The 17,726-nt window shown below is 39.7% G+C and overlaps 1 protein-coding gene across 1 annotated transcript in view; it reads right to left on the reverse strand.

The window, feature by feature from the left end:
* Window positions 1–17,726, reverse strand: part of PPP2R3A (protein phosphatase 2, regulatory subunit B'', alpha) — a 118,757-nt gene that overhangs the window by 74,493 nt on the left and 26,538 nt on the right. The window contains exons 3-5 of the mRNA XM_005863541.2: window positions 15,381–15,647; window positions 8,821–8,924; window positions 1,741–1,843 (exon numbers count right to left, since the gene is read on the reverse strand). Coding sequence (XP_005863603.1) covers window positions 1,741–1,843; window positions 8,821–8,924; window positions 15,381–15,647 — 474 coding nt within the window. The remainder of the gene's footprint in view (window positions 1–1,740; window positions 1,844–8,820; window positions 8,925–15,380; window positions 15,648–17,726) is intronic.

Consider the following 17,726-nt stretch of genomic DNA (forward strand, 5'->3'; position numbering starts at 1 on the left):
ATCCGCCCTGCTCTGTGCATGACAGGGGGCGGCACCCCAACTCCCCAATCAGCCCTGCTCTGAGCCCGACCAGGGGCTGCACCTAGGGATTGGGCCTGCCCTCTGCCACCCAGGAGCAGGCCTAAGCCAGCAAGTTGTTATCTCCCGAGGGGTCCCAGACTGCGAGAGGGCACAGGCCGGGCTGAGGGACCCCCCCTTCCCCCCCAGTGCACAAATTTTTGTGCACCGGGCCTCTAGTCTATATAATAAAAGCGTAAGTGACTGTTATGACGGAACGACCAGAACGACTGGTTGCTATGATGCGCACTGACCACCAGGGGGCAGATGCTCACCACAGGAGCTGCACCCTGGTGGTCAGTGCGTTCCCACAGGGGAAGCGCTGCTCAGCCAGAAGACGGGCTCACGGCTGGCGAGTGTAGTGGGGGTGGCGGGAGCCTCTCACGCCTCCGTGGCAGTGAGCTGAGCGGTAAGGAGCAGCGAGCAGGTGGGCAGTAAGGAGTGAGGGGTCCCAGACTGCGATAGGGCTGTCCGACTGCCGGCTTAGGCCCGATCCTCACGGGGAACAGGCCTAAGCCAGCAAGTTGTTATCTCCCGAGGGGTCCCAGACTGTGATAGGGCTGTCCGACTGCCGGCTTAGGCCCGATCCCCGCGGGGAACAGGCCTAAGCCAGCAGGCGGACATCCCCCGAGGAGGTCTGAGACTTCAAGAAGGTGCAGGCCAGGCTGAGGGACCCTCCCTCCCCCGCAAGTGCACGAATTTTGTGCGCTGGGCCACTAGTTATGTATAATGGTCTTGGTTAAATGTAAAAAACAATTAAGAATCCTCCTCCTTTTCAAAGGAACAAAAACATGTAGTAGATGAGTTTAAGGATAACCAGACCCTCATGAAAATTAAAGCAAGCTCAAAGACCCTGAATATAAATCATAACCAAACTTCATATTCTGAACATGGGAAATTGTTATTATAATTAAAAATCTATTTCATATGGTGTTAGAAGTCAGGATAGTGGTTACCTTAGGGTGGCAGTGAGGGCACTGGTTTTGTTTCTTGATAATGGGTGCTAGCTATACAGATGTGCTCATGTTATGAAAACTCATTGATTGGTGCATTTGTGATCTATGTGTACATGTTTTTGTGTGTAATACTACGTTAATATATTTTTCTGTCCTTCTTTAAGGTATCCCCACTAATAGTCAACAGGATTTATCGGCACCAAAAAAAAAACCAGAAATGAAAGGCAGACCTAGCTTCAAGGAATTTATAGTGAGGAACTAAGAATGAGCAACAGAATAATACTGTTCCTATAGATACAGTAACTATATCTCTCTTTCAGAAAAAGACTAGTGCAATAGGTGTTGATAGGAACCACCTCTTATTAAACCAAATATTTAGACATAAAATTAAGAATATTAACAAGCAATATATCAGGTTATGAAGAATGCTATAGTAAAAACAGATCCTGGTTATAGAAGGTGCTTCAGTGACTGTGGGTGGGCAAAGGAAAGCTGAGTGGCTCCTCTCTTCTGCTTCAGTGGGAGTAGCTCTGTTTTATCTGTTTTATACTATGGGTTCTGTGTTAATTTTCATTTAACAAAAGGATTTTGCTACTAAAACAATTCTCCTAGAAATATGACCTCTAGATTTGTATACCTCAATTGACATATATTACAGTTGGAAAATTTTAAAAAACCTCTGAAACTCTAAGAATAAAACACATTTAAAAAAGGAATTGAAAATTACCTGAAGTAAAGGGATAAAATCCTCCTGTTCTAGAGAGCTGCAGCTGGGCTTTGCGAGAAGACAGATAAACTTAGAGGCATCATCATGATGATTATTCAGCAACCTATAAAAGAAACAACTGCTTACGAAGATCGGCTATGATGAACAATGACTACAACAACAGCTGGTAATTTCAGTCTGATCTGGAAGCCATTTAGATCAAGAATCAAGTGCTTTCCTTTCAATGATTAAATAAAGGGAAAATTCCATGCTTTTGATTTTGTCAAAGGAACATCTAAATAAAAGCTCAACAAGATGGTATATTATTTTTGTAGAATGCTTCTGGGCTGAGACCACAGAGTCAACTGCACTAATGCAGATAATACACTGCAGGAGAATATTCATTCAGGTTTAGCACATACAGAGTCAACTGCACTAATGCAGATAACAATACACTGCAGGAGAATATTCATTCAGGTTTAGCACAGAACACCTGGAACCAGAACTCCAGTGCTACCCATCAGTCAGGAAGGGCCATTGTGAACCACATGAGACAGAAACCTCTGTTTGCCCAGACTAGCAGACATATTCAGGGCCAACCTGATAGGTGGCTTTTGAAATTACACTTTGAAGGATCAGGCTTAAGACAGAGAGAGACGGGGGGGGGGGGGGGGGGGGGGGTCAGAGAGACAGACAGACAGACAGACAGACACTATTATTAAGGCTTTGAGGTCCAAGAATGCCTCACATCCAACTAATTGCTGGACATTTCCATTTGGATTCTATGCTCTGACAACAAAGTCAAAATATCAAAAACAAAATTTAAAACCTTCCTCCTAAAGCAAGTCCTTTTCATGGATGTTTATTTTTGTTAACGGTGGTACCATCCTGAGTCATTTGGGCTTGAAATTATTTTAGACTTATTTCTCATCCTTATTCTCTATAGCCAATTAGTCACCAAATTTTCTTGTTTTCTTAATTATTTATTGAATGCTAATTGTGTGTCAGGTACTTGTCTGGCCTTGAGGATACTTGGGATACTAAGAAAATAAGATGCAGTTTTGTACCCCGTGAAAAGCTTATAATGTAGGGAGAGAGCTACACAAATAAGGTTACACTCCCGTGTGACAGCCATGACAGAAGTAATAAGCACAGGGTGTCATAGAAGGACGCAGAGGGCCAGTGAGAGTCCCTAAAAAGGGGAAATAGGAAAGGTTGCTGTGGGTCACGAGGGTCACATGTAGATGCCTGGTGTGAGAGTGCACGGAATATGTGGGCAACTACAAGTGCTGGAGTGGTAAGAGATGGGGACACAAGCATGTAGGATCGGATGCTGGAGGCCCCTTTTATGTTAGATCAAGATGCCTGCACTTTAGCCAATTTCACAGAATTTTAACTTGGACAGTGACATGACCAGATATATTTTTTAGAAATATCAAGCAAATATTTAACCAAGGGTCTGAGCACGGATACTGGGGTGGGAGATGGAAAGGGGCAAATGTGGTTGAAATGAAAGAATGTAGTAATTGTTAGGGGTGTATGCGGAGCATGGGGGAGGGAGTAAAAGGGAGAAATCCATGACGGCTCCCAGGTTTCTAGCTTGGACCATGAGGTGCTTGGAATACAGGATGGGAATACTGGAGACCTGAGGAATATTTCCTCAAAATGTTTTAGGCCAGTGGTCAGCAAACTCATTAGTCAACAGAGCCAAATATCAACAGTACAACGATTGAAATTTCTTTTGAGAGCCAAATTTTTTAAACTTAAAATATATAGGTAGGTACATTGTTATTAACTTAATTAGGGTACTCCTAAAGCTTAGGAAGAGCCACACTCAAGGAGCCAAAGAGCCGCATGTGGCTAGCGAGCCGCAGTTTGCCGACCATGGTTTTAGGCAACTATTCCTTCTTTTCTATTTCCATTGCACCCTCAAGTACAATTTTCATTATTTCATGCTGAGACTGCTAGAAAGTACGAGGGTCATAAAAGGCTTCACTGTTCACCCAATCTTATATAGACAATTCTTCATTCTAAAGCATCCTTTGATTATATAATTCCCCTTTTCAAAAATGTTCAGTAGCTATCTACCACTTAGAAGAGTAAGTTTAAATGCCTAAGTTGGATATTTAAGGCCCTTTGTAATTAGGCTGCAGCCTGCCTATCTACCTATCTTACTACTTTGCTAAATGAAACTTAAGACTCCAGACTGAGGGCCTGACCCACTATTCTCTGAGTGCTTCATGGGCATTCTTGCCTCTGTGCCATTTCTCATCCTGTTTCCCTCTCCTAGAATACCACCCCTTCCAACTCTGTTATCTGAATGCTGGACATTCTTTAAGGTCCAGCTAATAACCCACCTCCCTCTTCCAAAAAGCGTTCTCTGACAACTAAATTCCTTAGTGATCTTTGTACTATTTAATTTACAGGTATTATCTATACCACGGTACTGTTAGCTTTCTTTTATCTCTCTGGCACCTAAAGGGCAGGCAAATTTATAGCTCTTTTTTCCTTTAGCACCTAGCACAGCAATGTTCACACAGAAGACTCTCAAAAATGTTTGTGATCTGACTAGCAGATATATACATAACTAACTTCATTTGTTATTATTAAAGCTATAGTATGATATTTATATTTATCCTCCTTATCATTCTTCAGCATGTTCAAAGCCCCCAAAGTTAATAAATATACTTTCAGAAAAAGACTAGCGCAATAGGTGGTGATAGGAACCACCTCTTAGCATTAAAAAATGGGTGGGATGATCACAGCAAAAAGGCAGTGAGGTCTTTGGAAAGGAGTATGTTTTAAAGAAAGAACAGCACTACTAAATAAACCCGTACAGATATGACACATGAGAGATACTCTGAAAGGGAAAAGCCAAGTCAAGTATGGTCTTTTGCTATTAGAAACAAAGATAAAATACAAAGAAAAGGTGAATTACAGCCAATGCTAGTGGCTGGTGAACTCTATATGGCAGGAGAAAAGAGATGATAAAAGTTGTGAAAGCATGTAGTGAAGGCCTGGGGCGGGGGGAGGGAGGGTTGGGGAGAACGGGTGTGGGTTGGAGGGGGTCAATGGGGAAGAAAAGCAGACATCTGTAATAGTTTCAACAATAAAGATAAGTTTTTTAAAAAGTCGTGAAAGCTGGAGAAAGAAGGTAAACACAGCAATTCTAAACTGGTATTTTCTAGAACTCTTAAGATAAAATATTGCCCTAACCGGTTTGGCTCAGTGGATAGAGTGTCTGCCTATGGACTCAAGGGTCCCAGGTTCGATTCTGGTCAAGGGCATGTGGGGTGTGTGCAGGAGGCAGCTGACCGATGTTTCTCTCTCATCAATGTTTCTAACTCTCTATCCCTCTCCCTTCCTCTCTGTAAAAAAATCAATAAAATTTATTTAAAAAAAGATAAAATATTGTTTTATTAATGGACAAATGACATGTTGTCATAAAAAGGAGAGAAGTAAAGTATAAAAATATGAACAATATTACTAACTCCATTTGAGAGGATCTATGCCATAAAGCTGGTAAATCTAGGAACTCAAACAACAAAATTGTAAAGCAATGTCTTCCCCCTAAAAATGTCCTTATTATAAGAAAAACATGTCAGAGGAGAAAAATGAAATGGGCAGTAGAGCAGGGAAAGAAAGGAGGGCAGAGGCATGGGAACAAGAGCCCATTAGATGTCTACCCACAAACCACCTGGAAGGGGCTAGTAACCGTCCACCCTAGAAGCATTGGGACAAGAGGGAAATTATTTCCTGTTATGCTGTTACTTTTGTATTTGACTTTTATTGGAAGTCAGCACACATATGTGTATGTCACTATGCTTTGATTCTGTATCATTATTTGCCAGTTATTTTTTGTACTTGAAAGTTTAAAATACTACAGTTTGGTCCAAGATACTTTGTAGAAAGGGTACAATTTGCAAAAAATTACAAAAATAAACACGTCTTTTTCAAGGTCAGTGTGGTAACTCAAACTATCACGCTAAATTGCTTAATCTCCCAAAATAACATACTTAGGGTCTCCCTTAAAGTACCAGGCGTTTAAAAGGCTTTAAGAGCTCAGAGAGGAGTTCCCACTAGAGGGCACTCTAACCATTTTATATCTGGCCAGGAGATAAAGCTTTACTACAGTCGTTCCGGGGGTTTGGTTGATTTGCATATTAGGCTTTTATTATATAGGATAAGTAGTTTCTTCCAGTTCCTAAAATAAAGATTTGTGCTTCATGTCTTTTCTCCCCTTTTGCCTTCTCTTTTCCCTAGAGATACAATTAAAATGATTCATCGCAATAAAGGAATACATCGGTTGTGGCTGCTGCTGCTCTATCTACCAACATAAATATCCATCCTATCTCAGTGACATAGTCTTAAGACAAAAACACTGGCCATTACTTTCCTCAATATTATGCAGCTAACTGTAGGTAAATCAAGCTGGATACTAGTTTTCCTTTGCTACAGTCAGCCTCAGGCTCACAAACATAGGGTCCGAGAATATTCAAAATAACAGAATATAAGTAGTTATAGTTCTCTCTGGCTCTAATCTTTTACAGAATAGACTATATCTTTTTTTCAATTTCCCAGCTTTCTCAAAATTTTCTCTTAAACAATCATAATTCACTTCTTGTTGCTTTCCCAGATTGCTAGATGGTTTTTGTTAACAATGCTGAACTCATTGGCTGAAGATACTTCTGACAAATTATCTCTATGCAATATCCCTATTTCTTCTACCCTTGAGTAACACTCCAGCTGAGGTCTTTTCAGGCCTGGTCCCTACCAGGATGAAAGTATTTAGCTGAATGAAAGCTAGAACACCTACACATTTCAAGTTCCTGAATTCTCCTGTTATACTGTATGCTGATTTAAAATAACAATAATAGTGATTAATAGACAATCAGAGCAACCAGCTGAAGTCCTGGCCTTTTTGTGTGTGTGTATTTTTTCCACTGATTTTGTTAGAGAGTGGGAGGAGAGAAGGGGGGAGGGGGAGAAACAGTGATGTGAGAGAGACACATCGATGGGTTGCTTCCCACATGAACCCTGACAGGGGTGGGGAAACTGTAACCCAGGTACATGCCTTTGACTGGGAATCGAACCTGTGACCCCTTGATTCTCGGGCCAACACTCTACTTGCTGAGTGAAACTGGTCAGGGCTGAAGTCCTAGTTTTAATGGTGGGGAAGAGGGAGGGAATCCAAGCCAACCTCCCTACTGTTCAGACCCTAGGCTCTATTTTCTTTCCCCAGGTTCTGCTGGAAATACTCTAAGGGCAAAGAATAATTCCTTTGCTGATTTACTCCTGGCTAATTAGTATTTTGTTTTTGGTATTTCTAGCCTCAAAGTAATTCCCTTTTAGGACTGCTTATCCACACATTAAAAAAGAAGACAGTTGTAGATTTACCCAGCAGTTTTCCGTTTGCTATAGGAGAGGTGAAATGGTGATAATGACTCTGACTTTGGAGTGTCATCCTGATGGTGTATGAGGAATGATTCTCCTAGGGCCCTTTCAGTCCTTGGTATCTGAACAATTTAGAACTACTCCCTGTAATAAGATGACTAAAATCCACCTGGAAAACATGAATCATTTGTAACTTTTAGCTTTGGTGTGGTCCTTCAAAAGTTCATGAACCAGTAGTCTTATATCCCCTGATTACTTCAGCAATGCACAAAGAATTTGGTCAACTCAACTTGCTGCTAGATTTTAAAAAATAAGAATACATTTATTAATCACCTAATATGTTCTTAAACATTATACTACTAAGGGCTTTTAGGTGTCACGAAGGGATTAGAAAGTATCTGTAAGCTGAATTATGCTGCTATTACTGTATATGTGAATTTTATTTTTTACTTTTTAAATTCAGCTGTCAGTTCCTTCCATGACCTTGAGTTGGCGGCTTTTTTTTTAATCCTCACCCAAGGATATAGTTTCCATTGACTTTAAAAATATATATATTCTTATTGATTTCAGAGAGGAAGGGAGAGGGAGAGAGAGAATCATTGATTGGCTGCCTCCTGCATGCCCCCACGCTGGGTTTTGAGCCTGCAACCTGGGCATGTGCCCCTGACCAGAATCGAACCTGGGACCCTTCAATACGCAGGCTGATGCTATAGCCAAACCAGCTCTATTGACTCTTTTAGAGAGAGTGGAAAGGAGGGAGGAGAGGGAGAGAGAGAGAGAGGGAGAGATAGAAAGAGAGAAACATTGATGTGAGAGAAACACATCGATTGTTTGCCTCCTGCATGTGCCCTGATCAGGGACAGGGATCAAGCCTGCAACTGAGGTAGGTGCCCTTGACTGGGAATTGAACCCGCGACCCTTCAGTCCACATGCTGATGCTCCAACCCATGAGTCAAACCGGCCAGGGCTATATGTGAATTATTAAATGATGATGATGATAATAGGTGAATAGCATTTCCCAACAGTTTACCAGGAAGGGTATCTAGACCAGAAAAGGTGAAAAGAACATAAAGAAAGCTGATCAGTTAAAAGAGGTAGAAGGAGCCAGCTGTGACATGCTCTTATATAAAATATATCAAGAAATAACTTCTAAAGAAGAAAGCAGGGAGGAAAAAAAAAGAAGAAAGTTGGGTCTGAATTCAAGAAAACTTGTCAAGATGTTAAAATCTAGGAGAGTCTTGATATATGTACTATTTGTTTGTTCCTTAACTGGAGCTTTCAAAAAGTAACAATAAACATTTTTTACAATTCAGTTATTTTTAATGAATCAACTGGACACAATTCTAAATTGGATCATATGAGAATGGAAGCTGTATTTGCTTGTGATACATGTGGTTTGCTCTTACATCACTATGACAAGAGTCAAATCCTAAGACTCAAATTTAACAAGTAAAACTGAAACTATCAAATGGTTATTTTAGAGGTATTTCTGAAGATCTAATTTACTGCTTAGAGACATATAAGATAAACGCTTATGAAAAGGATTTGTGTGTGGGTATAAATGGCTGTGAATCATTGAATTTTACTTGTGGAAATAAAGGGTAAAGGAAAATTAATAAATGAATAAAATAAGTGTGCTTTATAAAGCATGTCATGAGGACCAGACAATTCTTAGCCTAGCCTCAGAGAAACTGCTCACATACTTACTTTCTCCACAAGGCAATAAATGACTGTGCTGACACAAATCCTGTCTTCTCTCCCCCTGCAGCCCTGAACATGGGAGCTTTCCAATAGAGAGGACAGCCACAGACCTGCAAATAAAACATAAATACAGTGTAAGCCAAGGGGCAGGGAAGAGATAACATGGCCAAAGAAAGGGCTTTTGTGGCTTTTACTCTTCAAGCCACCGTGGACAAAAGGGACCTTGGGGGAGCAAAACTGAGACAGAGGCACATTTCTCAGGAAGAGACAGGGGAAACAAAATAGAGGGATGTTTAATGAAGAAAATGGAAATTCATTGACACATTTTCTCTAAGTTCATTTATAGTGATGCTTCTTTCTCCTATCCTGACATTAAAGTAATCAGTCTTTCCCCTTCCTACCACTCTTACATCATATATTTTCTACCTTCTAGAAAGAAAAAGAAACGATTAAATGTCATGGTTGTGCATGCCCTTCCTTCCTATGGCAGAAAACTACAATCACCTTTATTACTTGGTCATTTGGTGTTAATACACTCCACTTCTGTCTCCCACTCTCTCCTTTGCATATGTTAGGCCCCAGGTTCAAGAACAACCAGAAAAGCCTTGACTGCTCAAGAAAGTAGCTATAAATCTTTGAATGGTTACAATTCAGGTAAAAGATAAAAGTTAAAAATCAAAATGCTACAGTTTATTTATGTATTAGAAGCTACCACAAATTATAAAAGCTACCACATATCATAAAAGCCTTAAGAACTGGGAATGAATACAAAGCAATTACAATACCCTAAAAAGATAATATTTTCTTCCTCAATAAAAAGCTCTTTCTTTCAATTAAATCTCTAAATGTTACCAATTTTGTATACACATGTAAAACATATTCCCAAACCTGGAACTCTTCAAAGAGACACATCTTGCTATTAAAGAAATTCTTATTATTCATTTTAGACGTAGGATCTGTTGAGCCTTCATCATTGAGTTTCTCCATTGGAGGTTGACAAGATGTGAATCCACATTAGGTGAAGTTGTGCCTATTGTGAGGCCTTAGCACAAGGGGGAGCTCTACAGAAGACTGAAGACTAGTCCCAGCCTGCGATTAGTTATGCTGAGAAAGCCCATGCTTGCTGGGTTCATGTCAGAGAGGAGGATATGGAAGGTGAGATGCAAACAAGGGAGGTAAGTATAGAAATAAGATGCTCCTCCTGCCAAGGCCACTAAAGCATGTTCTGCAAGCAGGAGGGAATTTAAGATTTCATAAGTCCAGAGTTCAAATACCTCCACTGAGGTCAAGAATGAGGGAAAAGTGTTGCTTAGCAACCAAACAGATTGTTTATTGTATAAGTTATGATTGCCAAGGTCCAAAGCTCACAATTAATATATTTTGGGTTGTAAACTGTCAAATCCACTTTCCCCAATCCGAATCCTTTCATGCAAAATGGTGGTTTGCCAAGAAAATGCTCTCAGATGTGACAGGCAATTGGCAACTGCTGGGGAAGCTGAAAGAATAGCCTGTATTAGGAAGGTGGAGCTGCAGAGCCACAAACAGCAAGGACACAGAGAGATTGGAACTGACTTGCCAAAGTTCTTGAAACTCCCACCATTAGTCAGTCATTCATGGATTTTTCAGAATTGGAAGGGACTAGGCATCTTTTAGCTCAGCCTTGAGAAGTGGTCACCAGCCCAAGCTGAACACTTTCAAAGGCTGTGTGCTTATCAGCTCCCATGTGGCTATTTACAACATTTATTCCCTTGGACTCCTATTAAAATACATATATGTCAGCTTGTAAGGCAGCCGGATCCGGCCCGTTTGAAATGAATAAAACTAAAAAAAAAAAGACCTTACCCTTTTATGTAATGATGTTTACTTTGAATTTATATTAGTTCACACAAACACTCCATCCATGCTTTTGTTCCGGCCCTCCGGTCCAGTTTAAGAACCCATTGTGGCCCTCGAGTCAAAAAGTTTGCCCACCCCTGTTGTAAGGAGTAATAAGCCACCGAGATTAACAAACATTTATTATGACCCAAAGGCAAAATCCTAAGAGAGAAGGTAGAGAATGGATGTTTTAAAGTAGATTGAAAAGGGTTGACCTATTTTTCTCATAGTGGGGTACCCTGAGCAAACAAGTGTTAGGGTATCAGACCCCTGGAGAAAATGCCAAAGGAAAAAAATGGGAAGGGGCAGTGAATGGCAAGGACTATAGACATTGTACCTTGGCTATTAAAAAAAGAAGTATGGTTGGCCTGTGTCTGCTTAAAAACAAAGAATTAAGATAAAGGTAATGAGGAGATTAATAAGAATCTAAAAAAGTAAATGATATTCATATGAGGGCAACAGAATACAGCCTTTTATAACAGAGGAGAGAACAAGCCAGGGTCAAGACTTTTTACAAAGGAAGAGGATGGATGACAAGTGGGGGTGTACAGGGAGATACAGAAAATGGGTTTAGGAAACTTAGGTTTATAGGAGCAGGCGAGAGTCAATGTGGCAATCAAAGTCATTGGAACAAAGGAAACATAACACCTATAATTTGATCTAAGAATGGCCTAACAACATAAAGAGCTGAAAGCAAGGTTGTCTAAACACACACAGGAAAATATAATAACCAGTATTTGCTATGTTCTTTAACATTTTAAAATGTCTCCTCTTGTTGCTTCGTTTGGTCCCCATGTTGAAGAGGGCAGTGTTTTTTTTGTTTGTTTGTTTGTTTTTTAATCACCTGAGGATATTTTCCATTAATTTTTAGAGAGAGTGGAAGGGAGGGGTAAAGACAGAGTAACATTGATGTAAGAGAGACACATCGATTGGTTGCCTCCCACACGCGCCTGATCAGGGCCAGGGATTGAGCCTGCAACCCAGGTATGTGCCCTTGACTGGAATCGGACTCCATCAATTGAGCCAAACCGGCTAGGGTGAGGGCAGGTATTTTTATCCCATTCTTCAGATGAAGAACTAAAGGTACAGAGGGTACTTTACAGGCCAAAGGTATGATGAGTCAAGAAGATGATGCTACATCAGCCCAGCTGGTGTGGCTCAGTAGTTGAGTGTTGACCCATGAACCAGGAGGTTGAGGTTTGATTTCCAGTCAGGGCACATGCCTGGGTTATGGGCTCAATTCCCAGTAGGGGGCAGTCAGGAGGCAGCACATTCACTGCCCCTTTCTTGTCACTGATGTTTCTCTCTCTCTCTCTCCCTATCCCTTCCTCTCTGAAATCTATAAAAACATATTTAAAGAGAAAAAAAAGATGATGTTACAACAGCCAGAAGAGGAGCTGGAGGGCTTTGTATGGTTCAGAAAACAGTTTCATTCTTTCCCCCCAACTTCCAGCTAGAGGCTCAGTCTCTGACAAATGCTTTTCCTACTGGCCCTCAGTTTCTGTTCCCGCACTGCCTTTGCCCCTCTTAGATTCATTCTCTCATTACTTCTCCATCATCACTTAAAGCTGTGGAAAAAAGTATACACTACACACTGAGCATTGAATCAGAATGGGCATTAATCTCTCCAGCACTATTTGAGGTTCAAGGTGAATAAGCTAAACTTCACCAACAGATGCAGACTTTATGAACACAGAGATTTCTTTGCACTTAAAAAAACAGACCACAGCCTCTAAAGCTATACTTAAATGTCATTAAAAGTATATTGCAATTCAAGCTGGTCTTCCAAATAACTTTATAAACTACAAGAATCCATAAAAATGTTCATTTATTGCTCCAACCATCTCTCCCCTCAATCTCCCTTAAAGGTTGTCTTTCTTCTCCTTTTCACATGACCACATCTTGTGAGAACACAAGCATAAAGAGTGCAAGGTATGCAGGTGCATAGTTCCTGCCTAGTGGCAGAGAAGAGCAGTCAGCACAGTAAAGAATGGCTGAAAATAAGAATGGCTTAGTGAGTGCTAAGAGGACAGCCACAGCCAAGTAAAAGCTGGTTTTATGGGGATTAGTTAACTGGAAGACACGATTAAGTGAATTTTTAAAATAGACAAAATCCAATAACATGAGCTGATACAATAATCCAAAACAAAACAATGCAAACCAATGCACTTTTGAGATTTCCTGAGGTCATTATATACACACACTCTCACTTTTATGTGCAATGTTATTTTTAACTTTTTAAAGGTATGAGCAATTTACCTTGCTACCTCAACCGACAATTAAGGTCTAAGAGCAATGAACACCAATGCTTGGCACCTATATGTGGAATTTAGGGCTACAATCAAGTACAATTCAGACAAGTTAATCAGCCATGTATGTATATTGGCTACTGTGCCACATGATGATTATGTATAAAGAGCAAATTGTTATGTAAATGATTGTTTACTAAACAAAATAGTTTTCTAGCTTTTTAAACTTTTCTATGCTGTCAGCTTTAACACTGGCAGTTTTCCTGACAGACAGATTGATCCTCATTGCCTATAAATAGCAAAGTCCTTCTTCTGACTCCCCAGCATGCACAGACCTATCCTTGACTTGATTATACTCTTTCCTGTACCTCCCTTGACCAACTTAGGCTTTCTGCTCTCTCCTCTGAATCTGTTGAGTGCTAGAGGGCCACTGAACCGTTGAGTAGGGGCAGAAAGGCCAAAACAGGCTCCTCAGTCAGGGGTTGGGAATATTCAGAGGAGGAAGGTCAACCCAGAAGACCTGAATTCAAGACAGAGTAGGGAACAGGTCTCTGACAGTGAGGCGCTAATCACCTGGACTGGCTCTCTCTCCAGGTGTGGTGAGCCCAGCACAGCACCAAGGAACAACTATATCCCTTAATCTACACAGTCTCTTCTGGTTTGCCTGTCTGAAGCAATCCAGGAAAAACTCCTGTCTCTCTCACACACTGTTGCCATGTTAGAAATACTGTTTGGCATTTATTTGGTTAACATGTTATCTCCAGATGCAGCCTTCATTCATCCTTGCCAAATTCTACCTTTTGGGTTTAGATTCATATTTCTAGCCCATTTAGATAATTCACCATTTTGGTTCCTACAACAGCTATTTCTCAAAGTTTCAGGGAAGAAAATGCCAATGCCCTAAAAGAAGTTATAATTTATTAGGGTGGCTATAACTGGAAGTTAGCTAATGGTATGTTAGCCTATGTTCAGGTCAGATAACATATGGCAGAAATAGCACAGTGCTAGGAGTTAGAGGACTTGTCTCCTGACATGCACCAATTAATTCTGTGACTTTAGGTAAGTACTGCGGGACTTCAGTTTCCTCATATGTAAAAGAGAGTGAAAACAGGTGAGCTCTTATTTCTAGAATGAGTCTGTTTTTCATTAGAAACAGCTAAGGGATCAACAAATAACTTCTAAGATTAGGAGTGAAGAAAGGGGGAATGAAACAATTCCTTTTCATTTATCTTAAAATCACTCTATTTGCAAAGTATTTAACAGCAGTAACAAATGTTCTAAAGTTAGAGGTAGGGGAGAAAACAGGGCACGGCAGGAGTGGGGATTTAGGGACTTCTCCAAAGACATACTGGAAGCTAGGATAGGTGACATGGGGGTTGGCAGGAGTGGAAACCCATTTTGGAGGGGAGAACTGAGAGCCCAAATGCAGAGATGTGCCTTGGGAGGGCAAGTGGGTCAGACTCACACACACAACAGTAGTTTGGGTTTTATCCTCAATATCAGTTTTCAAACTTTTAAATATTATTCCTAAAAGCAGGGGAAATCATTCCCAGTGTAAGTGTGCATGGGGTCTTGGGAGCTCCCACTTGGTCTCCTACTTGTCCACATGCAGCTCTTAGCCTACCAAACCCCTCTGTCTCTTGAAGCACAGCCTGAAATCACTGCTAAATTCCCAGGCATGATCTGACTCTCCAACATATGTGCGTAATAAAAATAAAACCCAACCAAAAGAAAGCACTGCTATGAGTGGTAGGAATCCCTGAATATTGCTGAGCTGGGAAATGGCATGATCAAATATAATGTGATGGTCATGCTCAGTAGTAACTGTTCTAGGAGAAGGATAGAGGCATAGAATCCAGTTACTAAAGATTTTATAGTAGTCCTGGCATTAGGAGCTAAGATCTTAAAAGCAGTTGGATATACTGGAAAGTATCAAAGACTTGCTTTTTAGGAAAAAGCCATTTATTTCTGAGTAGAATTACAGTGTTGAGCTGGCCTAGTTGCTCCTGGTCTAGCTTTAGGACAAAGAGTTATGATTATTGGGTGAGAACAAAAAATAAGATTTGTATTCAACACAAGAGACATATGTCTAACAAGTAAGGCAATATTTAATGATGAAATAGGTTGCTTGGTAAAATAGTGAGTTTCCTGTCACTGAAAGCATTCAAACAGAGAATGAATTTGTATGTCAGTGATATCATGGATGCAATTCCTATATTAAATGAGAAGCTGGACTAGAAGTCCACTAAGGTTTTCTTCAAACTTAACAGTTCCATGTAATAGGACCATAGCTAAAGATATATCAGGATCAAACACATTTTTTCAACATGGGAAGAAAAGCCCTATGCATGCTTAAAAGCAGAGAGCAAAGAGGCAGTGAAGAGAGGGAGATTGGGACTGCTAGGGAAAGGGCAAATATACATCATTTAGTAGTTGTATTACCTTGGCAATTTTTCCCATTTCATAAATATCTGCTTTCTGATCTTCAATATCCATGAAAGCATCTTCAATCCTGCTTAGAATCTGTTCATGGTTACTGCAGGCATCTGGGAGTCCTTCAGGAAAGTAGAACTGTGGAATGTTTATGGACAATGGTGCGTTCACAACCTTATTCACATGAGGAACAGGAGAGAGAGGCTGGGGAGTACTTGGAAAGGTGGCTGGAGGTGGCAATGGGGTTCCAGGCTTCTTTTCTGGTTTATTTTGAATCTGGAAGGAAAATCTGAGTATGAGACACATAAATTATAAACAGCATATATTTCTTGAAAGTTCTCACCAGTAATAAGAGGTTAGGTATACATAAGCCACAATTAGAGACAGCAGAGATTAAGAGCTCACTCTACTCTAGAGGGAGGCAAGCATGTTTCTAGGGAATGCTTATCCATACTAAATATATTAATACATCAACCATATGTCAATACCTGAGTTTATATAAATTAATGCTTAAAAATCCTACATTTCCCATAAATTATATGGCAGACATCTTTTTAAAATATTTTTTTATTGATTTCAGAGAGGAAGGGAGAAGGCTAGAGATAGACACATCAATGATGAGAGAGAATCATTGATTGGCTGCCTCCTACACACCCCACACTGGGGATAGAGCCCACAACCTGGGCATATGCCATGACCAGGAATCGAACTGTGACTTTCTGATTCATAGGTCAACGCTCAAACACTGAGCCATGCCAGCCAGGCTATGGCAGACATTTAAGAGCAATGCCAGCTGACATATTAAGAATCTCAAGGTGTATTCTTAGTCTTTAGAATTGGATTAGTAAATTATTTTTGAAGACTGTTCTTGGTCTTTTTGTGCATTTCTCTCTTCTTTAATAGGCAGAATAAATTTTTAATTATGTAGATCTAAAATCTATTGGAGGGAGTGTCCTTTCACTTTCTTCTCTAGTTTAAATTTGTCTAGGTAGAATCACTGCCAGCCCTGATGCAGAGAAAGTCTTTGTTAAGAAAATTAAAGCATTTTTGTTTTGGAATGTCTTCCACCAGGCCAATTTACTTGCCACTAGAGGTATGCCATTTTTTCCCCAAGATATAAATTGCTCTCATTTTTGGTACATTCTAATAGGCAAGGATCATGGTCATTAATTTCATCACAGCCAAACTTCCTTTACTGTTTATTAACTCATTTATACTTTATATACTTTATAGCAAGGACAGTATAAAAAGGGGGTGGAGAGTAATAGGGAGATAAAGATTATCCATTTAGTTAGAGAAGTTTATTTTATCAATGAAGACTAAATTTAGTTCAGAGAGTCCTAGAAGAGAAAGCAAAAGATTCCATGAAGATTTTCAGAGTTTAAGTTTCTACTCTTAATTTTGACTAACTGACACTGTATTAGATGCCATATAAAGTATAAAAGATGGCATGATTGTTGACCAACTAGATTTTAAATTCACTGTGAACACAAAGTATTGCTTGAGTGTTTTTCCTTAAATTATCCTAATGCCATTCCTAAAGTCTGAATAATTTATCTGTAAGTAGATCTATCATATTTCCTTTTGACATAAGGGCTTATAACATGATATTTAGATTCAGGACAAAAATCTTTGTTACCTTTGAAAAACATGAGTATTATAGGAAGATTCATTCACATAAATACATGATGAATAAGATTGAATCTCCTTTTTTGTTATACCTGACCCATTTCTCATGTTAATACCTGATATTAATACAAAGAGTGGAGTCTACTCATATATTATAATACTACTGGGGCTATGAAGGCCAGTTGGTCACACCAACCCACTGCTACACTATCAGGATGTCAGCCATGTAAAGTAGAAGTCTAGGAAGAAATTGCATAGAGGGAAGTGGTACCAATGAAAGATGAAAAACTTAACAGAAAACAGTGATGGCTTACTAGCCCTATGACCTCAGGAAAGTTATGTAATCTTTCAGAATTTCAGTAATAAAACAAATTAAAATCCTTACTTCTTAGGATATTGTGAGGATTAAAGGAAATTTCAAGAGTAAAAAGCAAGGACATTACACAGGTAAAAGGTTCAAAACAGTGCTGGGTACGGTATGTCCTTATCTAAGCTAAAGGGTGGGGAATCTCAAAACATTAAACATAACCTGGCATGGTTCTGCAGATTCAATAATAAATAAAATAATCACATTTATAAAGAATTTAAAGTTTACAAACCACTTTTGATTTAACAAACTGATAATCTATTCTAAATAAACATTTCTCTCTGCCTTAGTGCTAAATCTGCAAATATTACACAGTCTTGAGTCAATGACAATAGAAATTGTTCTTAAACTTCTAAAAT

The sequence above is a fragment of the Myotis brandtii genome, unplaced genomic scaffold (genome assembly GCF_000412655.1).
Source record: "Myotis brandtii unplaced genomic scaffold, ASM41265v1 scaffold18, whole genome shotgun sequence".
In the NCBI taxonomy this organism is placed as follows: domain Eukaryota; kingdom Metazoa; phylum Chordata; class Mammalia; order Chiroptera; family Vespertilionidae; genus Myotis; species Myotis brandtii.